Source organism: Danio rerio, chromosome 12 (genome assembly GCF_049306965.1).
Source record: "Danio rerio strain Tuebingen ecotype United States chromosome 12, GRCz12tu, whole genome shotgun sequence".
Classification (NCBI taxonomy): Eukaryota; Metazoa; Chordata; class Actinopteri; order Cypriniformes; family Danionidae; genus Danio; species Danio rerio.
This window is the reverse complement of record NC_133187.1, coordinates 24,780,076-24,805,253: the sequence shown is the minus strand read 5'-3', so window position 1 is coordinate 24,805,253 and position 25,178 is coordinate 24,780,076. Positions and strand designations below refer to the sequence as shown.

The 25,178-nt window shown below is 36.8% G+C and overlaps 1 protein-coding gene across 14 annotated transcripts in view; it reads left to right on the top strand.

Moving 5' to 3' along the window:
• odad2 (outer dynein arm docking complex subunit 2) overlaps nt 1-25,178 on the top strand; it is a 126,549-nt gene that overhangs the window by 69,151 nt on the left and 32,220 nt on the right. For all 14 annotated transcript variants that reach the window (XM_073918459.1, XM_073918463.1, XM_073918468.1 and 11 more), the window contains 5 exons: nt 7,965-8,111; nt 10,813-11,022; nt 15,629-15,862; nt 17,432-17,542; nt 17,683-17,837. In XM_073918459.1, coding sequence (XP_073774560.1) covers nt 7,965-8,111; nt 10,813-11,022; nt 15,629-15,862; nt 17,432-17,542; nt 17,683-17,837 — 857 coding nt within the window. The remainder of the gene's footprint in view (nt 1-7,964; nt 8,112-10,812; nt 11,023-15,628; nt 15,863-17,431; nt 17,543-17,682; nt 17,838-25,178) is intronic.

Genomic DNA, 25,178 nt, shown 5'->3' with positions numbered 1-25,178 from the left:
AAATTAGATGTAACACAAAATTCTAATGTATAACGACTGAGAAAAAAAACTAAGGATAACTATAGTAATATCAACAAAAAGCATAAAAAGTGAAGTGCCAGGTTTTTTCTGTGTTTTTTCCGAAGAGTTTTAAAAAACTTTTTACTGATGAAATCAAGGCCATTTTAGCAGTACTTTATTCATAAATCTATTTGTTGCCATGTGATTGGCTGTTTAAATATTTCCAATATAAGCGTGTGAATGTATATCATTAATATATAAAGTGTTAAAATATAGGTCATGTATATGTGAAGCTTGAAATTCATTCATTCATTTTCTTTTCAGCTTAGTCCCTTTGTTAATCTGGGGTCGCCACAGCGGAACAAACCGCCAATTTATGCAGCATATGTTTTACGCAGCGGATGCCCTTCCAGCTGCAAACTATCACTGGGAAAAATCCATACACACTCATTCACACATACACTACAGGTCACCTACAGCGCATGTCTTTGGACTATGGGGGAAACCGGAGCAGCCGGAGGAAACCAACACGAACAGTGAGAATATGCAAACTGCACATAGAAATGCCAACTGACCCGGCCAAGGCTCGAACCAGCAACCTTCTTGCTTGTTCGAGGGCTAATTTTGTCTGATATAAGTAAAAACAATAATGTGTAATGTTTTTGCAATAATCACAAAATAAAATAGTAATTTTCTATTAAAATTGTATTTATTTAATTACTTAAAGCTGAATGCTCTGCTGACGTTTCTACAGTCACATACAGTATACGTGAGCATGTCTTTAATGTCAGTCAGGTGTACTGTATAGTGATGGCAAAAGATAAAGCCGTCAGTCCTTTATGTTCACAGCTTTTTTCTGTGTGTGGTGTGAACATCTGTCTTCACACCACAGACTGACAATGAGGGTCCTTTAGAATCGAGTTAGAGACATTATAAAAGACCTTCAGATGTTTTCTGATATGTAAAGAATGTCTACAGACCAAAGCTGCTTGAAAATGAAAGCATATGAACATGATTTCTTTCTCTCTGGTATCAGTACTAAATATAGCGTTGTGTTTTTACAAGATTCAATGCAAACCCACTGAATGCTTTGAAGACAGAAACTGTGGCAGGACAGAGAATGCAGTGGATTCACTGATCGTTTTGGTTCACATTTAGTCCAGCCACTTAATATGGACAACACATGTGTCTTTTTCACTAACTCCTGCTTCTTTTCTCTCTTTCTTTCTCTGCCTCTCTAACTGTTTTTCTCACTTCTTATCATTCTCTCTCTCTGTCTCCTTCATTGCTCTCATTCATTTCTCCATGTCTCTCCTCAGTGTTCTTTAAAGTATAAGTCGTCGCTTTATTCCTTATTATTAGTCCTTTTATGTTCTCCCTCTTTTTTTAAATCTCTTCTCATATCCATGTTCTTTGTTCAGTCCTCAAAATGTGTTCAGCAAAGTGCTATTATGGTTGTTTTACAGATGAGCAATACTTTGTTGTCATTATTGAATATTTGAAAAGATCTTTTCAATCATCTGAACCATTTTATAAAAAATAAATTTTTAATTTAATTTAATTTAATTTAATTTTAATTTTTAATCCATTTTTATTACATTATTTATTTATTAATTCATTTTCCTTCAGCTGAGTCCCTCTATTTATCAGGTATTGCCACAGTGGAATGAACCGCCAACTTATCCAGCTTGTTTTACGCAGCAGTCTTCCAGCTGCAACCCAGTTCTGGAAAACACCCATACACTCTCATTCACACACATAGACTACGGCCTATTTAGTTTATCCAATTCACCTATAGCTCATGTCTTTAGATTGTGGGGCAAACTGGAGCACCCAGAGGAAACCCACATGAACACGAGGAGAACATGCAAACTCCACACAGAAATACCAACTGACCCAGCCAGGACTCAAACCAGCAACCTTCTTGCTGTGAGGTGACAGTGCTAACCACTGAGTCACCATGATGCCTCATTTTATTTTATTTTATTTTTTATTTATTTTTTTCGACTTGACTTGACATTCTGTGGACTATAATTTTGCAGGTACATGTCATTCCAACCCTTACAGTTGACCAAAATTCAATTGAATGTTATTCTACATTTAGACTACAGTACCAGTCATATTTTGGCTCATTTAATTTCATCTAGGATGTTGTAGTAATTTATAAATGACAACAAGTGTTGGGACACAGGAATTCGTCATTTTATTTCATATGGTGTGCCGTACGGGGTGCATTTATTCAATTTCTTGGTGACATCACTGATGCTGTTAAAGTCAGCAAGTAATATTATGTCAGGAAGCAACTTGTAGTAATATATAGTGTGCCCTTCTGGTCCATAATTTGATGATAATTTTAGCGCCTAATTGACAGAATTGTCAAATTGACTAATCAGACACAAGTTTGTCATAGACAAAAATATTGTGCAGTGTGAACTTGACATTAGTTGGCAAGTAAATACATAATTACCCAAATCAACTGAATATCTCAAATTAAGCTTTGGTGTTCACCTTTTTTTGGCGCTAATTATAATGCGAAAACTACGCAGAATGTGATTATTCACACAGACTGCATATTTGCATGTAAAAACGTCAGATGCAGTGTTTATGAAGGTTTTTTTAAGCACTTCCTCTGCCATGTTAAATCTAAATTTCCAATTGTTATTCTTTAGAGAAACAGTTAATCCATGCATGTTAATTCACAGGAAAAAAAGTTTGTTTTGGTCATCTTCAATTAAAATCTGTCCTTTTGCTTCACGATTTAGCAGCCTTTCTCTGTTTACATAGGGTTGACTTATTTAACCACAATATTCTTAACCACACCCCTATCGCAATTAGTTTGCTATGAGGGAATGATGTGCAAAAAGAAAGCCCCGCCCACTACCTTATATTCAGTTTCAGTTGGAGGTATATCTGCATAATGAAATTAATCTCAGCAACTTTCGATTTACACTGATTTCAACGTAAAATAAAACCGTTTTTAACTTCCTATAGTAAACTAAAGGCACCTCTCCATTCTTCTAATTGGTCAATGGTGACATAACGCAGAGACTTGAGACATGAGCGTGACGGTCATGCACATCCATCAATCGCATGTTTACATAGATAAACAATGGAAAGTCACACATTAGAATCGAAAAAGCTATGTGAATGAACCTAAAGTATGTGAACTGGAATGCACCCTTCTGGTAAACTTGGGTTCAAGACTTGCCTAATCACAGTATCTTATCTGTTACTCGTTTTATGAAAAAGAAACATAGGTGTTTGGTCGATTTCCAGAGATCTGGACTTGAGCATCACATTTCAAAGGTCTGGTGCACGAGCGGCATTACAGCAGCTTACATGCCTCTTTGAGACCCACTGCACTGAACACAGCGCCAGCCACACAGAGAAAAGCCTCCCTTTGTTTGCATTCATAAGATCTGCTCCAGATAAAAGGAGGAGAAAAACGAGGCATTGTATCAAAAACACACATGGAAGTGGAGTTTCTAGTGTTTTCTCTTGGGGAAAGCTGATCTTAGATCTGTGGTCAGGACCTAAACAAACAGCAATCACTAAAGCGGCCGTAATTTGTTGATTAAAGATGATTAATAGTGTAGTATTTTAGCTGGATCTCTCCTGCTTTATTTATCTGTCACTCGCCCTTCTGTTATTTCATTCCAGCGATAAAGGACTTGCCGTGAAGGATATCAAAACCACAAAAGTCATCTCGAGATGTATCTGTTGAAGAGTCTGGCCCAACAAATGCCACATGTTTGGGTTGTTGTACTCACTGCGTAGGCAACTTCTGAAGAACAACCAGCCTAAAACACTGCATGTGTATATAGCAACTGTCAAAACAGAGCTTTTTCTAAGGCCAATTCGTTATCATCTCCAACATTTCAGAGCTTGTTTTCTTTTAATTGCTAACTTAGGTCATTGTCTATGGTTTCAGGCCACAGCACAGCAGTAGTCTGAATCAAAGGATCTCTCTCCACCCCTGTTTATAGTCACAATACCAAACACTTACACACAACATGTGGTCAACAAAATGAGACTTAAAGGGAAGATGGTTTGGGGGTGTGGGTCAAACGGGTCGAAGAAAAGGGGTTCATGGAGAAATTAAGCCATTAGCTGTGTTTTCATCCATGTATTTTATGCGCATTTTGGGATATCAAATAAAAAAGGCCAGATGGAAATGCCAAGATGTGTATAAAATCTGAGTGCACAAAAAGTGTGCATAAAAATGTCACACTCAATTGATGTGGATAGTTTTTAATCTGATAAGAGCAGGCACTTAAACTAGAATGGAAACATATAAAGAATACATTTTGCTAAGGAGGCATTTACACAATACCATTGGGAAAAATAGAAAACTTAATGCTTTGTGTATGTTTATTTACACAACAGCAGAGTTTTAAAAGGCAAACATTTGGAAATAACTTTCAAACAAATAATGTAACTTAATAAAAACTCGACATGCACTGTGAACCCTAATACGTTGAGACTACTCAAATAATTTGAGGAAAGTGTTTCCCTCAGTTCGTTTGAGTAATGGGAAAATGACAACTCAATTAATTTAGTTGACCAAATGTGGTCTCTTCTTTGAGTTAACGTAAATGTTTAACTATAGATAACTTAAATCTTTAAGTAAAGATAACTTAAAATGGCTATATACATAATAATAAATCAACATTTTTCAGCATTTATATTCTTTGCTTACTTACTCACAGGGCCGTTTATATTGAAGTTGATATTTAGCCACACCATGTTGGTGTTTCTTAACATCAAATTTTTACGAGGTTGGTCATTAACTCAACGAACAACCCCCAACCTGAAGGACCAGTGCATACACACATACACAACGGACAATTTAGCTTACCCAAATTCTATTGAATTCTATAACATATAGCGCATGTCTTTGGACTTGTAGGGGAAACCGGAGCACCCGGAGGATACCCATGCAAACACGAGGAGAACATGCAAACTCCACACAGAAATGCCAACTGATCCAGCCGGGACTCAAACCAGCGACCTTCTTGCTGTGAGACAATGGCGCTACTCACAGTGCCACCATGTCACTCCTGTGTCTATATCAATTTAGAAAAATGTATATAAGCATTTAAATATCTACGTTCTAATTTAACTTTTCTCTTTTGTCACATGGGATCAGGCATTGCCTCTGTGCTGTTGCGCTTCAGCAAAATTCAGCATCATAAGCAAAATGACCACCTTGTGTCATATAAAATATATCGACCAATCAGCGTGGTTGTCAGGGCAAAATTTCAAGTGCAACCAATCATTTTAAACAGAGACATGGTGAATCGTTTAAAGAAATTAAAATGTTAAGTTCAGAGAACTTAAAATATTAGGTACGTTTCTTGCTGTTTAATGGGTAAGTTAAACACACCTGTTTAAGTTTTGATGCCAAAACTTAGTATTTTAAGTAATGTGAAGTTATATTAACTTAATATCTTTAGTAATGACTGCTGCGGGGTTTACAGTGTGGCAGCAAAAAAAATATACAGATACCTTTTACATTTTAGTTTGGTGTCCCTTACAGATGGACATTTAGGGACATATGCTACACTATAAACAGAAAATTCCTGGTTTGAACAACATAGTAATCTATACATAAAATCTTTGAAGAATGCAAAGATACATTTGGTAAACCTAGCTTAAATTGCCGTAGACATTTTGCTTCTTGACCTGTGTTTAATTCCTGTGTTCTTGGTTGCTATGGTTTCTTATTAGTGGACCAATCAGTCCCACCTGTTCTTTGTTTGCCATTCATTTTATTTAGATTAACCTATTTGGTTCAGTTATTTGTCTGTTCTTGTCTGTGTTATGTGGTTTAGTTTTCTCTTCTCCAGTGTATTTCCACCATTTCTTTCTTCTTTCTCTAAATAAAAAGGCTGTTTGCAGTTATATTCTTTACTCTCCCCGTTTGAACAAAGCCATCAGACAAATTCAGCTATGGAACTATTATTAGCATTTAAATTAAAATGTAATGTTAAGCATACCAAAATATTACATTTTGGTTGTACAAAAATACATTATTTTAAAGAACCTCTATTTTGCATTATAAAATGTCATATTTTGTTTTTGGGGTCTCCAACAACAGGCTGATATGCATGCAAGGTCAAAAAATACTTTTGTTGTCTTATAAAATGCATAATTTTATCCCTAACTATCCCAATGACTCCCATGTGATTCTTTTAGCGATTTATTTGTTCCCAAACCCCTCCTTTGCGTAAGGCTAATCTGCAGTGATTGGTCCAATGAACCAGTCTGTTGTGATTGGTCGTCTAGGTTCAGTACGAGACAGAGAGAATACGACAATGAAGTAGCAGAGTATGTGAGAGCCCAATGCAGGAATGCAATAAAGCAATGCAGTTAAACACCAGCATATTACTCCACTTTTAACCCTAACTCCAAGTAATAACAACAACACACATTCAGTATTAATCCACACAGTGGCAAAAGTTATTTAAGTAAACTATTTAAAAAATAAATAGTCACATTTACATTCTGTCACATTTACTGTGCCGCGTGTATAGGAACAGCTGATGGTGGCCATAGCAAACGGCAGAGGATCACAAGTTCAGGAACGCATTTAAATCGTTAAAGGACGAAGCACGCGTTCCGTTTTCAATGTGGTTTTGGACGCAATATGTGAACAGCCCATAAAGATTTAACCTGAGAGATAATAAAAGCACTGATCAGTAATAGATGAGGGATTACAAGCCACGTGGAGCGATTATGAGTTACTACACAAAACAAGGCAAAAACTTTTATTACCTTTTAATGTTATGATTTGGAGGAAGAAGAAACTGGTCCATATGAACTGTAACAGTTACTGACAAAATCCCTGTCAAAGTCCCATACATAATAGTCTCTGCTGCTCCGTCCCTTAATAACAAATGGCAGACGAATCCCACATTGCAGCATAGGTTATTGTATCAAAAATCATAAAAATGACAAGAACAAACAAAACACTACACTGTAAAAAATTTGTTATTTTAAGTTTATTACCCATAAAATAATGGCCGTAAAATTACAGACATTTACCGTAAAATAACAGACGGTAAATTCTAAATTTAAGGAAATTTCTGTAATTTACCGTCCATAATTTGACAATAAATGTAATTTAACGACCATTATTTTACGTTTTTTTTCCAGCACCTTAACTGCTGTAAAAAAAAGTAAAATAATGATTTTTTTTTTATCGTGTTGGTTGGCTATACTGTGGTATTGTTGTAAAAATGAACTTTAAGCCGAATCTCCATGTGTCAGTAATTGTCATCATCATGTCATGGTCAGTCCCATGATCCCCCATGCTTTGCTAGTTTTTGAAAGGAAAGGCACGTACATGTTTTACCGGATTCTGTAATAAATATTTGGTGATGTCCCGTGTCAACATTGATGTGTTCAGGCAAAAGATCCGAACCCAACATGATTCATTTATTAGACTCTAAGTCGACTATTAAATTAAAGAATCGATAATTTTAAACACTGTGCGTTTTCAGATTCAAACCTCAGCTAGATGTTTTCATTCACTTAGCGCTGTGTTATACACTGCACAAATGGTCATTTTTAAAAATCCATAACAGGGGCTCTTTAAAAGGTTATCCCCAAAAGATATTCAAATAATGTTTTATGCAATAAAAATCATGAATGCATTATAATAATACAACATGTCACAATATCATATATAATTCATCTCCATTTAAAAATCCTGCTTCATTTTTAAATCATTGTGCTAGTTTCTCTGGTAGTGGTGCTCTCTTGAACACATCATGCATTATATGTGCAATATTGTAAATTTACAACCACCTCACATGCGTATACAGACACAAGCATCTTCTCTTAATTATCAGTCAGTTCTGTCAGTGCATGCGTTTAAATGAATGAAATGAATAATAGAACAGCTGTTTCTGTTCATGTCATGATGTAATTGCTGCACATGTGTTTGTTTGTGTGAACAGGGGGCTAATCAGACAGCCACAGTGATTGTTCTGTGCTCTTTGAGAGACTTTAACCTTGTCCAGGATACGTGTCAGCTGGCCATCAGAGACGTCGGTGGGCTGGAGGTTCTCATCAACCTGCTGGACACTGATGAGATCAGATGTAAAGTAAGTGCATCCAGACTCAATTAATTAGGTCGGAGGTCAACATCTGACTTTGGAAAATGTTTATATTTCTGTTTTTCATTTTATTACTTACACTAATGTTAAAATGTCTTGAGTAGTATGATTTTTTAAAATGTTTTTTGAAAAAAAAGAGTGTTCTTCTAGGCTGGATTTATTTGATTAATAGGACAGTTAAAGGGCACCTATGACAAAATTCATCTTTTGCAAGCTGTTTGGACAGTAATGTGTGTAAGTATAGTGTGTCCACTGTCAAATTGGGGTGATAGAAACACAATAAATCATTTTTTTTTATTTCCTGACGATAAAATAGGATTTAAATCCCTCTCATTTTGAGGCTCACTGCAATGTACGAGTGCGGTTTCCCCACCTACTGAATTAATTGACAGCTGCATATTAACATGTCTCCGTAGTAACGCATATAATCATATCCACAAGACAGGACAAGTGCAAAGCAACTGGAATTAAAATATCTGTTTAGCTCTCTGTGATCATCAATCATCAGCAAATGTGATCAAGAATGAGTTTTACAAGTTTAAAACATTTTTAAATCAGTGCATGTTTGTATTGAATTACAGTGATTTTTTTAATTACAGTGATTTTTTTCAGTGATTTTTTGATTTACAGTGACTTTTCACCACAGCCACATATCAGTACATATATAAAAGAAGACGCTTCAATCCTGGTTTGTGGATGTTAAATCAGGTTTATTTTGTACATCAACATAACGGATATCCATTTAGCATTGTGTATTAATGTGTATTCTGTCACATTTGCTGTGCAATAACAGTGCAAATATAAACATGCGCTTTGTAACAACATTGTGTGTGACTCATCGTTGCGAAAAGGATGGAATGAACTACACAACAAATACATAAAATAATCATTGGGAAAGGTCTTACTGTAGTATTTCTCACAAACGTTACGTGAGATCCGTTTCCTTCATGTCTGTCAATCTGCTGTTTATCTGACACAGCCGAGGCGGAGATTAAGACACACATTGACTGGCACGTGTCTAATTCAAATATTCTGAAAGGTATAATAAATAATCTGATGGGTGTTTTGAGCTAAAACTTTACAGACACATTCTGGAAACACAAACGGCTTATCTTATTTTATCCATTTAAATAAGCAATGATGTGATTTTGTTTTTAGAATTTATAATAACTGGTTTATGTTTAATACATACTTAAATGTAATTTTTACTGTGAAGATTCATTAGTTCAGGCTTTAGGGTCACATAATACTTCAAAAATAATTTAATAAGCTTAATGTGCATTTCTTAATATTATCAGTTCTTAAAAACAGTGTTGAAAATAGTTCATCCTCTATTTATTATTTAAACTTGATAAAAGTTTGTAATTTTATTGGTGGGAAGAGTTATTTTTACAGGAGTGTCTGCAAATGTGAAGTTTAAATAGCACATTTTATTTCTTTTACAAGATGTAAGATAAGACTTTGGTGTCTTCAGAATGTGTCTGTAAAGTTTCAGCTCAAAATAGCCATCAGATTATTTAATAAATAATGTAGAATCTGCCCATTTTGGTGTCTGAGGACAATGTAGCTGTTTTTGTAGCCTGTGGCTTTAAATGTAAATGAGCTGCTTCTCCCACCCACTGCTCCGACATGCTTGTCTGCTTCTCTTGCATTACATCAGATAAACAGCCATAGAGACAGACGCGGATGAAGCTGAAATAAGGTCATTAGTCAAAAATACCAAGTAAGTTTATTTGATGTATTTGTGGTGGAGTCTATTCAAGCCTTTCTGAAAAGTTAAGTCACACACAATTGCTGTTTGTAGCACACACACACACATATATGCTCATTTACTGACACCATGCAACCGTGGAGATTATAGCAGTTAAGAATAACATAGCCATTTTACTCTATTACAAACATACTCCGTTTTAAAACTTTTAAAATCTATAAAATTAATTATTTAGGTGCAGCTGATCACAGAGGTTCAACATATGTTTTAATCTCAGTTTTTTTATTTATTTTTATTTTTGTGCAAAAAATGTACTGTGGACATGTGTATACATGTTGTTATGGAGACATGGCACCTGCCAATCATTTTGGTGGGCAGGGAAAACCCCACTTCTATGCCACGTTGTGGTGGGCCTCAAAATCACTGGGACTTGGATCCTATTTTAGCATCAGTAAATTGTAAAAAAGAAACTCGTTGTGTTTAAAATATATCACTCCAATATGATAGTGGACACACTACACCTACACACACACAAAAAAAAAATCAATTCCAAACAGCAAGTTGATTTTCATCATACTGTAGGTGCCCTTTAAAACAACATTTGTTCAAAATGGAAATCTTTTTGACTGTTTTAAATGTTTGTAATGTGAATTTTAATCAATTTAATTTGTTCTTGATGAATAAAAGTAATATGTTCTTTTGCTAACTTCAAAGTTAAGTATTATGGTATTATCTTTCTTTTAGTTTATTGTTGTATTTGTATAATGAATGACTACTTCTTAATGTGTAATAATATCTATAATATATAGAAATTTAATTACAAAATGACGTCTTTAACAGTATACTTCACTGATAATAAATAAAATATGCACCAGGTAACAGGCATATGAAACTCAACAGTTAAAAAGAAGTTGGTGCTTTCATAAACTTTTAAGCTCAAAATGTCAAATTCAATCATTTTTATTTCATCCACACTAGATTGGCTCTTTGAAAATCTTAAAGGAGATCAGTTGCAACTCCCAGATTCGACGGACCATCGCTAACCTGGGTGGTTTGCAGACCATGGTATCTATCCTTGACTCTTCTGACAAAGAACTGAAATGCCTGGCTGCAGAAACCATTGCCAACGTGGCCAAATTCAGACGCGCCCGCAGGATGGTCCGACAGCACGGTGGCATCCAGAGACTGGTAAGAAACGTGCAGTCTGTGCTTGCATGTGTTCATTAAAACAGGTTGCCGATGATTAGAAATGTATAAAACAGTTAGAGAACATACATATACCCTCTATTTTCTCTCTGTTTCTTCCAATCATTTTCTATGCCAGCATCAAAGAGCACACACTGCAGGTAAAACAGATTGAATGTCGTGCTCCCCCTCAACCTGGCATGTGTGTTTATTGACAGAGTGACGCTCGGTATGATTAGGGCTTGCGTGTTACCCTGCTCTGTATATTTACTCGGGGCCAGACTCGGACGTTCTCGATGTAGCTATCATATATTAGTTACATTTAAAGTCCCAGACCACCTCTGAAGAGCACGCGCGTGTAATGCTGTGTTAGAGCCTTCTTTCTGGCTTGACGGCAGGGGAAACAAGAAATTTACTCTTTGAAGGATGTGGTCATTTGTAGATTTTGGTGTGACATCGTCTGAATTTTCAAGCCCTCTTAAGTAACAGCCAGTCTTTTGGCTGATGATGAATGTTTGGATGAATGTTGGCAGCTTCAGGGCGGGAGATTGTATTCCACATCCTGCCGACTCGGTGACAAAAGTGCACTGAAGATGTCATAAAATACACCAGGAGCCAAGTTATAACTCATTTGTGTTCATGTTCAAATAACTAGACTCTTCTATCTTAATGCAAAGTGAAATAAAAATGATGCAATCAGAATAATGAACAGAAATGTATTGTTATAATATCATGTGAAACAAAGGCCCTAATTACATATGTTGTCAAAGGAATGGTTCACCCAAAAATGAAGATTTACTCACTATTTACTCTTCCTCATGTGCTTCCAATCCTTTATGGTTTTCTTTTTTCCTTGAACATGAAAGAAGATTGTTGGACTTCCAGAGTAGAAATAAAAATAAGATGAAAGACAATGGCTACCGGTTTCCAGATATATTTTCAAATATCCTCTTTCCTGTTCATCAGAAGAAAGAAACTGAAATAAGTTTCAAACTTAAAGTAGATGGTCAGTAAATAATGAGAGAATTTACATTTTTGGGTGAACTATCTCTTTAAGATTTTTATGTGGATCCAGTCACATACCAAATGGATGATGCTAAATGCTTAAATACCAGTGTTTGACCATGTCCACTTTTGACCATTTATTAAATGCATTTGATAAGACTTTCATGGTGTAGATTAGGGGTGTCCAAACTCAGTACTGGAGGGCCAGTGTCCTACTGAGTTTAGCCAAAATCCCTTTAAGGCAGGGGTCTCAAACTCGCGGCCCGCGGGCCATTTGCGGCCCTCAGTGCAATATTTTGTGGCCCGCGCCGACCGCTGTACACTGACAGAATCAGCGGAGCGGAGAGAGAGAGCGCTCCCCGCTCCGGCTCCGCTGATTCTATCCGTACACAGCGGTCACTGGCATTCCCCGCTCGCCGTGTTGTCGCGCGCGTTCTCATCAGCTGTGTTGTCGCGCGCGTACTCAAGAGCGGTGTTATCGCGTGCCTACTGAAGGGCGGGATCGAGGGTGTGTCGCGTCCCGGGGGCACTTTTGATCATTTTGGAAGGGCACTTTCTATGCAAGACTAAAAAGGGCATGTGCTCTCCACAGGTTGAGCCCTATGTGTGCACGTGCCTGCCCTGCATCTTATATATATCATAGGTAGATACAGACTGGTACAGACTGATGTGACTCGAGTGGGGTGGGGGTGTTTTATTTATACATATATATACACCTTTTTTTAGGTGAGGGAATGGAAGTTTTGAGTGAGTTCCCCCACTTTTTTCCCAGGACTTCAATAAGTCAAAGTACAGGTCTAGACTTAATGATGATCATCTTCAAGCCATACTGAGGGTCTCAACTGCTTCCGCTCTAAAGCCAAATGTGGTTCAGATTTGTGAGAAGAAGCGCTGTCAAGTCTCTGGCAACAAGAAATAGGCAAAAGATGCCATGTTCAGAAGAACTGTTCATAATCTTCACTCAATGTTCTATTAATGTTCAGGACACTTCATGTTCAGAAGAAATAATTAAAACTGTTAATAATGACATTTGAGGACTTTTTTTGTGAAATCCCTTATGCGGCCCAGCCTCACCCAGACTTTGCCTCCTGCGGCCCCCAGGTAAATTGAGTTTGAGACCCCTGCTTTAAGGCAAGTCATTTCACTCGGCGGCCATCTTTGAAACACCTCTCGGGCAGTATGCTCGGGCATTCTGTCTGAATGGGGAAACATCAAATTCTCCAAAATTGCTTGCCAAGCTTACCACTGAATTTCATATTAGGAATCACCTATAATATTAAACAACAGCTGTGTTTTTATTTTCATTTCTAAACATTCAAATCACACAAAATCTGCAGAAACTCACGTTTGTCCGAGCCTCTCCTCCGAGGTATTGTCAGTCTGTAGCGATTGATGATTGCCTCCTGTACTGGAAGGCGGGACTTTATTCACTATATAGAGATCGATGTTTGGCTCCTGTGCTAGTAGATGGGGCTTTATTCATCATATTGACCGTTAAACATTTCCCCATTCAAAAAGATACGAGTGATATGTCTTGTGTATTCTATAGTCTTTGGTTTAGCTCCATCTGCTTTAACACACCTGCCAGGAAGTTTCTAGTATATGTAGTAAGAGCTTGATAAGCTATTTCAGGTGTGTTTGATTAGGTTTGGAGCTAAACTGCCCTGGACACCGGCCCTCCTGGACCGAGTTTGAACACCCCTGGTGTAGATGCTCAGGACAGGGAAATGAGTGCAATTCATCATAAAAGATGCCTGTTGATCTCATTTGTAATATTATAAACATTTTTTACATTTTTTACACTCTAATTTAGGTAGAATATGGACAAACCCAGCTGTTTGACAAAGTTTTTTATAAATTTAACCCATTGGTTGGGTTTGTTCATATTTTATACAAATTTGGGTTAAAGTGTAACAATTGCTGTCTAAATTGTTAAGATTAGTTTGAAGGCAAGAATATGTAAAAATCACAACAATCTCTTACTGGTAATGATTCTAATACAAGCCCATAGTTTTGCCACCGGTACTGGTCTCTGTGTCATTTTTGCTGTTGTCTAATTTGTTTATAAATTACACAACTTAGTTTGACAGTTATATATATAAGTTGAGAGATTAATAAAAAAAAAGAGGTGTAAATAAGATTGTCTCCTCATATGTGATTTGATCAACTGAAGTGCATCCTGATAACAGGTTTAAAGAATGCATTTTACTCACTGCTTATTTACTAATGGGCTATATGCACACAGACTTTTAATTTTCAGCCAGGCAGCCCAAGGGCTTCCAGTCTTTACATTCCAAATTTTCACGTTTAGGATCTGATTTCTTTAAAAATCAGCGATCTTCACTGCCCGATAGATATACGATATGAAGTGGGTCTCTGATCAGACAAGAAGTACTGCATTAAATTCCATTTCCCCTGACCATGTCTTTAAAATATGACAGTTTATTTTACCCCAATATTTTTAATGAAATTCTGCGCTAGCCTGTTGCTACTGACGGCACTAGTGGTTACAGTGGTCTTGATATTTTGATCAGCTAATAATAATTTTTATTTTTTAATATAAATGGCAAGGAAAACATGCTTGGGATGTAATAATGATAACATTTACTCAATTTGTGTTAGGACAACACATTGTGTGGAGCCCAGCCTTTTTTACTGTATAACCTGGTTAAAATAAGTAAATAGGAGTCAATGGAGAAAAGCCTTGTTTTACCTTGTTTTAGCCTATTTACTTTGCTGCTCGCATCAAATTCAAAACTCTGATGTTTGCCTACAAAGTGACTTCTGGCCTAGCACCTTCTTATCTGCACTCACTTCTGCAGATCTATGTGCCCTCCAGAAACTTGCGTTCTGTGAATGAACGTCGCCTCGTGGTTCCATCCCAAAGAGGAAAAAAATCACTTTCGCGAACGCTCACGCTCAATCTGCCCAGTTGGTGGAATAAACTCCCTAACTGCATCAGAACAGCAGAGTCACTCGCTATTTTCAAGAAACGACTAAAAACTCAACTATTTAGTCTCCACTTCACTTCCTAATCTGCAATTGCCTATTTGGATATCACACTAACTGTACAAAAAAAAAAAAAAAAAAAAAAAAAAAAAAATTACTAACACTTCCCTTCTTAGACTTTACAGACCTGAAACTTGCCTTTAGTACTTATTCATTGTTGCTCTTAGTTGTGTAAATTGCTTCCTTGTCCTCATTTGTAAGTCGCTTTGGATAAAAGCGTCTGCTAAATGACTAAATGTAAATGTAAATGTACCCTATAGGTATTACTCTCAGGGGGGGTTGAAAGCAGGGAGTTGCCATGAAATCCTAACATTTTTCAAAAATTTTCAGCCTCTCAATCCTTAATCAAAAGAATTTCGTCTTTGTAGCTACATCTTCTCTGATGATATGTCATCCATGCGATATCAAAGTACTAGCAAACAATTAAATCTAATCAGTTCCCAATGGGCAACATCAAATCTCACTCTACTTTTTTTGTTATTCTAGAAGCGGTGGCACTCAAGTATATGTCACAGTTGAGACGATTATAACAAATTCCATTTTTGTGCTGACCTTTCAATGAACTGTTTGAAAAGCTGCAGTGGTTTTCTGGCAGGTGGAGTTGTTGGACTGTGTGCCTGCAGGAGAGTCTCTGAGTCTGGAGCAGCAGAGGGATGTGGAGGTGGCTCGCTGTGGGGCTCTGGCTCTCTGGAGCTGCAGCAAGAGCACCTGGAACAAAGAAGCCATCCGGAGGGCCGGGGGAATCCCTATGCTCGGCCGGTTGCTCAAATCACCACAGAAGAACATGCTCATCCCTGTGGTGGGGACCTTACAGGAGTGCGCCTCTGAGGTTTGCTCATACACTTAAAATTGAGCTCGTTTCAAAATATGAATATTTTCAAAATATGAACATTTGTGATAAACCAAAGGATGCGTTTAATTATTTATTTTGTAATAAATGTCTTGCAGAGAAAGCATTCTATTTAATAATACATTTATATATATATATATATATATATATATATATATATATATATATATATATATATATATATATATATATATATATATATATATTTCATTCAAATTTCGTTTCACCTAGTTGCTTAAGAAATATTTCTCCAAAATGCAAAGAACTTGAAACTGAACTGAATGATAATAATAATAGTACAATTTTAATACAATTAAATAAAACTTTACAGAAAAAAAACACATGCACACTAAAAAACATATCCAAAATAAAAGCAAATTACTCAAACTAAAAATATAAAAGTAAAAAGGAAGCTTATAATAAAAACTCAAATGATCCTGATTGACAGCAAACCTTTGAATAAGTGTATTTTAATTCAAAATCTATTTTAATGTTTTTTTATGCTATGCATATCAAAAGAATTATGCATTGTGGTTACCTTTAAATTTACATAAACAACAGTACAGTGAAAGGTAATACAAGCTACAAATGTTATAATAAAGGCTAAAATAAACAATAAAAAAACTACAGATGTAAAATAAAACTCGGTCCCACTTTATATTAAGTGTCCTTAACTACTATGTACTCACATCAAAAATAAATACAATGTACTTATTTTGTTTATAATGTATTTGAGAACACGTAGTGCTTTTGAGTTGGGATATAGGTTGGGTTATGGACAGGTTTGGTGGCATGGGTAGGTTTAAGGGTGGGTTAAGGTGTAAGGGATGGTCAACAGTGTATTTACAAATGTAGTTACAAGAGTTAATTGTAATTATATATGTATTTAGTAAAGCATAAGTACACAGTAAATACATGTATTTACACAATAAGTACATTGTTACAAACTATTAATTCCTGTGTAAGTACATATTAGTTAAGGCCACTTAATATAAAGTGTGACCTAAAACTTAAATAAATTACATACACATTAAAACAAAAATACCACAATAAAACACATTACTCAAACTTTTAAAGTAAAAAGGAAGCTGTTAATAAAAACTTGTGTAGATTCTCGGTGACGCTAAAATAATTCTGACTGACACCAAATATTTGAATGAGTGAATTTGAAATCAAAATCCCATTTAATATGAATTGTTATATGCTATTGCATTGTAATTGCTTCTAAATCCTATAAAGTTTATTTACATTCAAAACTTTGAAACATAATGCAAGCTACAAATGTTATAATAACAGAACTCCATATAAGAACACTTACTGTAGTAAAAAGTATGGCTGAAAATAGCACGAATCCTTACTTTTGACTGGCAGATTGTTTCTATTAAAATACCAGTTTGAAGATGTGAATGACTACATGAGGCCAGAAGCAAGAAACCCTAGGATGAAATAAGCGATACGCTGCTGCACGCAGTGTTGTTTGGCAGGCCATAGCAGTTTTTACAGTAGGTGTTCGGCATAGAGAGCCATTCTGCATGTTTGTGTTGGCAGAAGAGCTACAGAATTGCTATACAGGCTGAGGGCATGATTGAAGATCTGGTGAAGAACCTCAGCTGTGACAACCAGGAGCTCCAAATGCACTGTGCCAGCGCTATCTTTAAGGTACATGCTCAACTACACTTTTCTTTGGCAGTGTATAAAAGGGATGAAGTTGAAGTCAAATGGACATAGGTTGCTAATTTAGTCTTGGCCAGTGCGCGTTTTAATGCTCCTTAAAACCTGTGGCTTCATTCTCATGTTAGTGTGCAGAAGATAAACATACCCGTGATCTGGTGCGGCAGTACGATGGACTGAAGCCACTGGTCACGTTGCTCAACGAAGCTGAAAACAAACAGTTACTGGCCGCCACAACTGGAGCCATCTGGAAATGTTCCATCAGCATGGAAAATGTAGCTAAGTATGTGCATGTACTGTAACTACAGAGCTTCTCTACAAGCATTTATTTATTTATTTAATACTTTTTAAACTTGTATAAATTATTATAGCTTACCTTTCAGAACAACCCTAACATGATGAACTGAAGGATTTTTTATACCATTTAATGAATAAATTCATTACATTGATTTCATCCCATTTACCATCTAATCATTTAGCAGATGCTTATATTCAAAAATGACTAACTAATGAAGACAGCAAAAGCAATCAAGCTAAAAATATTCACTTCTATGGCAAATCCAGAATCTTCAACATGCACTGCTTAATCTCTCAGTTAAAAAGGGTTCTTTATAGCTAAAAAGTTCTTTAGTTGTTTTATAAAATAAATATTGCAAAAACCTTTAACAGAAAGATTATTTGGCCATCCAAAGCTTGAACTTCTATGGCAATACTTTGAAAATCTTATTTAAAAAGGTATTTTAAGAGTGTTATTACTTCGTTCATATTAAAATGTATTTCCATTCACCAAAAAATAAACTATTAAAAATATCTCAAGATCTCATTGGTCACAATTAGAATACAACAAAATTATGATTTTTTCAGATTTGTAGTTGTGTTATCCTGGATCATTATGTCAGGACTGAAAGAAAAGAAAAGAAAAGAAAAGAAAAGAAAAGAAATCTCTCACTGGCCACTTTATTAGGTACACCTGTCCAACTGTTTGTTGATGCAAATTTCTAATAAGTCAGTCAAATGGCAGCAACTAAATGCATTTAGGCATGTAGACATGGTCAAGATTCACAGCTGTTCAAACCGCATATTAGAATGGGGAAGAAAGATGATTTAAGTCACTTTGAACATAGCATGGTTGTTGGTGCCAAATGGACTGGTTTGAGTATTTCAGAAACTGCTGATCAGCTGGGATTTTCACACACAACCATCTTTAGGGTTTACAGAAAATAGTCTATAAAAGAGAAAATATCCAGTAAGCGGCAGTATTGTGGTTGCAAATGCCTTGTTGATGCCAGAGGTCAGAGGAGAATTCCCAAAGTGGAGCTGATAGAAAGGCAACAGTAACTCAAATGACCACTCGTTACCACCGAGGTATACAGAACAGCATCTCTGAACGCACAACACATCCAAGCTTGAGGTGGATGGGCTACAGCAGCAGAAGATCACACCATCAGCTAAGAACAGGAAACTGAGGCTACTATTCACACAGGCTACTCATGGTAGGGTCAGAATTTGCCGTCAACAACATGAAAGCATGGATCCATCCTGCCTTGTATCAACAGTTCAGACTGGTAATGGTGGTGTAATGGTGTGGGGGATATTTTCTTGACACACTTTGGACCCATTAGTACCAATTGAGCATAGTGTCAATGCCGCATTCTACGTGAGTATTGTTGCTGACCATGTCCATCCTTTTATGACCACAGTGTACCCATCATCTGATGGCTACTTTTAGCAGATTAACTCGCCATGTCATAAAGCGCAAATCATCTCAAAATGGTATATTGAACATGGCAATATGTTTACTGTACTCAAAATGGCCTCCACAGTCACCAGTTCTCAATCCAATAGAGTACCTTTGGGATGTGGTGGAATAGGAAATTTGCATCATGGATGTGTAGTCGACAAATCTGCAGCAACTGCATGATGCTATCATGTCAATATGGATCAAAATCTCGGAGGAATATTTCCAGTACCTTGTTAAATCTCTGCCACAAAGAATTAAGGTAGTTTAGAAGTCAAATGGGGTCCAACCTGGTACTAGTAAGGTGTACCTAATAAAGCGGCCAGTGAGTTGTATGTTCACACTTGTATGTCAGTTCCTACAGATCACTTGGCTAGACTGGAAAAGTAAATTCAAAAGCTAACTTTTGTGAGGTCTGTATGTCTTTCTTCATACTAAAATTTCTGGTAAAATTAAAGGATGCAGTTAATTGATTAAAAGGGAAAATACAGACATTCATACTGTAACAGTCAATTTTTGCACAACATTTCACAAGTAAACTAATAATACTGTACATAGTTGTTTTAGCAGATAAATGGAGTCTTGACCTGCTAAAAATCTCATTTTAAAAACTACTAATAGTTCCTGATCGACCCCAAATTTTGAATGAGTGTAATTTTAATTCTAAATTTATTTAAATATTATTTGTTGATATTTATTGGCATTGTAATTACTACTGACTTCTGTAAAGTTTATTTACATAATGTACATGCTTGTTGACTAACTACATAAAAATTAGAATGTGTTCAAACTTCACTTCACTTGTTCCAGACCAGAGAAAATAAAATAAAATATGGATATTGGCTAGAATAATACTTTTATTTATGATAACTTTTATGATTTTATTTTGTACTTACTCAACGTCCAAAACAATGATGTGTGCTTGGCTGAACAGGCTTTTTCTTTACTGTATATGTGTACATGCTATTTTTATTAGTTAAGAACTCATGAAAACAGTGCCAGGAATTATTCTGATGCAAACAAAGGATCACTGTCCTTGGTCCTTGTTGCATTTACACTAAAGTTCAACTAAATTGTACCAATGTTTGTATTTATTTTTGTATTATGTATTTATCTACTATTTTTTCAAAGAGCTTGGAGCACACCTTGGTTTACACATGCAGTACTCAACTGAACCGAACTAACATAGCAATGCCACCACACTTTGTTTTAACCAAACCAAGTTTTCTAGTGTGAACACCATTAATCTTTATCCTAGAAATCATTGTGAGATGCGTAATTGGCCCCAGATTTGCTCAAATCATTTAGCAATCATGAAAAAGGGGTCTGGTAAGGAGAAGAACAGAGGATGTGCAATCAAATACAGGCATGGGTTTTTTCTGAAATGTCTCATTTGTTCACTTCTAACACTCAGATTTTCCATGGCTCAGAGCTGTCAAGCGTCGTCCATCCGAGTGCAGCTACAGAAGTGATTATTTGAAGAAAGAGCAAAAGTTTTTATAAACTCTGTCAATGAGCTCTGATCTTTTATGATGACTTTTTGCTGGAAGAATGTGAATTGTTCTTTCAAGCACACTGCTAACAAAAGATGAAGTAAAGTGTTGATTTTATAGACGCGCGTGATGTGTTAGTCGAGGCCGGTGCTTTATTAGCGTTGCAAAAGGACTGTGGGAGACGTGGAATGTGTCTCTGAAAGAGTCGTGCTGTAATAATCAGGAGTGTAAGCTGAAAAACTCTTAAATCGTTTGTCATGTAAAGCATGCTGGCCTTTATTCCAACGTCACTTAGCTCAGCGATGATGATGACCGTCCTGGAGGCTTTCCTGGTGTAATTTTTCTGGCGGCTTATGTCTTTTAAGCCAGTCATTTTCCCCCATAAATACAAAGAACCTTGGAATCATCATCTGGCTTGCCCGTTCTGTCACACAAGCACTCTCATATAAAAGTGATTTACACATATTACTTTGCTTTGCAGTATGCGTTTGGGGACATGTACTCTACTAGGCTCAAAAATGCATTATTTAATTCCACCATTACCTGTATATAAATTATCAGCTGCTGTTTTCACAAGTCTAAGGCCAAGGACCTGATAAATTTTACATTTTTACTTTATGATAAGAGCGTTTTTAAAAATTATTTTATGGGATTGTTATAGAGTAGCATCTGTAGAAGGATCTACTGTCTGGCCTCACACCAGCCGCAAATAGAACAGTACTGAAAGAGGAATTCGGAGGGAGGCTTGTGTCTGAAATGGCCCAGTAGCAGTAAGGCTGCTCTCTCTTCACCTCATAAGTCAAAACTGACAAAAACTCATCCTGCGTTTACATCAGGCTTAGTTTGCTGAAACTGGAGGCAGGTGCCCTTATGCCACATTCAATTCACTTAATGTCCCATTAGCCAAATAAGTGTCTTCTAAGAAAGCAAATGCTGTGTGAAAACATTTACTTGTTAAGACTAGGGCCACGGTGAAACATCTGAAGAAGCTTCACTGAACGTTATGCTTAAGAGATATTAAACAAGCCAGAAAACAGAGTTTGTGACCATTTTACACCAAAAACAGACACTAGAACAATAATCTAATGTGTATTTATATAGCAAAGTTATTTTGAATGGCTATACACCCAAAGCGCTTTACAATCATGAGTAAGGGCCATCCACACCACTACCAGTGTGTAGCATCCACTTGGATCATGCGACGACAGCCACAGGACAATGGCGCGAGTGCACTCACCACACACTAGCTACTGTATAGGTGGAGTGGAGAGAAAGTGATAGAGCCAATTTAGTGGATGGGGATGATTGGGTAAAGGCTGATTGGGGAAATTTGGCTAGGACACTGGGGTTACAGTGCCATGTGATTTTAAATGAACACAGAGAATCAGGACTGCAGTTTAACGCTTCATCCAAAAGACAGCACTCACTGACAGTGTAGTATCTCCTTCCCTATACCGGAGCATTAGGACTCACACAGACCGCAGGTTGAGCTCCCCCCTGCTGGCCATACTAACATCACTTCTTATATCTTTATACTATCGATAAATATAGTAGAGATCGTTCTAGAGAATTGTAGAGTATGCATTACAACTATATCAACAAACTAAAAAGGAATGCATTTTCAAGTGGCTATCTGACATCATATTTAGGGGTTGGGGGAACAAATAAAGGGCCAGATTTAATAAACATCTCATTTACATCAAAGCAATACACACAACGTAAATGAGCACAGTGGCAAATAAGCACAGCCAATGCTTTTTAGGTGTGTATGATGATGATAATGATGACCAAGCTCTGCAAAGTACTTTTTTGTTGTTGTCTCTACTGGGGGTATGGGGTCTAGACAATAACAGTATGTGAGAGTGCTAAAAATATAATCAATATTCAGTTATTTCAAGGTTAGCCTACTTCACAAAAAAAGTAGTTAAAGGCACTGAAAATAGAGCTGAAATATGGAACTGTCCTGGGAAATAGATGACATCTGGTCACACTTTTTGGGGGCTAAATAGGGCCTATTTAAAATTCTGACAGGGCTATAAACCAAAAGTTGAGGGGTTAAAAGAAGTTGGTAGATCTGGTATTACATGGCTCATCCTAATTGTTTTAAAGAGCCCATATTATACATGAAATAGGGTCATATCTTGGTTGTAAGGGTCTCCAACAACAGTCTAATATGCATGCAAGGTCAAAAAACACTTTCATGGTCTTATAATCTGCATTTATTTTTACCTAATTATCCCAGCGACTCCTGAATGAATCGTCCAGTGATTCATTTGTTCCCAAACCCCTCCTTAGCGCGAAGCTAATCTGCGCTGATTGGACCGATGACAGTCTGTCGCGATTGGTCGACTGCCTTCAGTCAGAGAGTGAAATGCCCAATAGCTAATCAGCAATATAGAAAGTAATCACTGTTCATACACGATAGTGTAGGCGTGGATTTTAGCTGCCACACACACACAAACACACACACACACCTCTGGACGACAACGCTCCCGCTTCCGCCCGCACCCGCCAGGTTTTAGCCTGAACCCGACCGCTCCCGCTTATATTTAGAATTTCTTGTCCCGGTGCCCGACCTGCCCCGTTTTCTGCCCGATCCCGCTAAAGAGCGGGGGAGAACATAACCGAAAATCACGCAGCTAAACAGTCCAGAGACAGCCAGACAGAGCTCTCTCTCTCTCTCTCTCTCTCTCTCTCTCTCTCTCTCTCTCTCTCTCTCTTTCTCTCTTTCTCTCTTTCTCTCTTTCTCTCTCATACGCGCGCGTGCGCACTAACACATACACACAAGCGCCAAGCAGACACACTGGCAAACTCTGTCTCATTCGCATAGCAATATCCACGATATTGCTAGACAGCCCGCTCCCGTCCCAATTTAAACCCGTTACCGACCGCTCCCGCGATTGATTCGGAAATTTATTCCCGCGCTGCAGAAATCTGGCGCGGGGACAGCCGCGGGAATGCAGACCTTTACCACGGAGCTCCGTAAACAAATAGCACACTTCGCGTTTTTAACGTGACTTTGCATGCGATAAGAGAATATAGCCAGTTAACCTGATACAGTACACGCGGTTACAAGTAACAAATCACAACTAAATACATTTGCAAGCTAGAGTCAACGAGGCAACTTTAATCGCACGTACTTACACTTGAGAAATGGAGGAAGAAACTCATCCTGACGTCCATCAGTAAGTTGCTCTTTACTGATCTTTCCTTTAACAAACGCAGATGAAGTATTCTTTGTAGCATGTAGTTTCCAGAAGTTTCCAACTGCTTGGCTAAAATGCTGAGGTTTCATCTCTGGGTAGAGAATTGATAATGTCCATCTGCAGTGTGACTTCAATCGACCGGCATGTTTGTGTGCGTGTGTTTGTGGGTGTGTGTGTGTGTGTGTGTCTGGGTTTCTGCGTCAGAGGGCGGGGCCTCAGGTTTGAAATCTCCCGGGTTTGCACGTGCACGTGAATAACTTGGTTTCGTTCGTACGTCATGGCGAAACACCTAATGACTCGGTATCAAGGCGACTCGTTTGAAGCACTATGAGTCGACTCTTTTATAGATGAATCAACCGTTTTAAACACTGTACACTAACAGATTTAAGCCTTAGCTGGATACTTCACTTCACTTAGAGCTGTGTTACACACCACATGGAGGGGAATTTTCAAAAACCCATAATATGGGCTCTTTAAATTGTCTTTCAATACCTGAAGCAAACAAAAAAATAACAAGACTTGTCAAAAAAAATGTTCACATGATTTCACATTTTAAATAAAGAAAATGTATGTAAAAAGACATGCATTTTAGGTGTTAAATAATGGCACGGAAGCTTATAATTAAAGAATTGCAAATGTTAGTAAACTGTATTCCCCTCAAATAATAATTGCGTCTGACCGGGAAACAAATGCATATTCTATAAGGTCAGGCAAATAAAAAGCTGTATACTTTTACTTCTTAGTGCTATTCTTCTCTGAGCATTTTGTAAGGACTGACACTACACTTAGATCAAAAACAGTTTGTGCTGATCCTTTTGTTTATTTGTTTTATTTATTTATTTATTTATTTATTTATTATTTTTGTTAATTAATTGTCATTTTTTCACAAAAAATAATGTGAAGTATTTGAATTGGGCTTAAGGAAAATTAAAAGGAATAAAATATTATTGAATTAATATCTATATTTTATAATACATACTTTACATGCATAATATGTGGAAAATGTCAATCTGAATGTTTCGTCTTGTTACCTTCAGTTATGAATTACATAAATTATTCATTCGCTCATTTTCTTTTCGTTTTAGGCCACAGCGTAATGAACCGCCAACTTATCCAGCATATGTTTACACAGTCAATGCCCTTTCAGCTGCATCTCATCACTAGGAAATTACATAAATTTATCACAT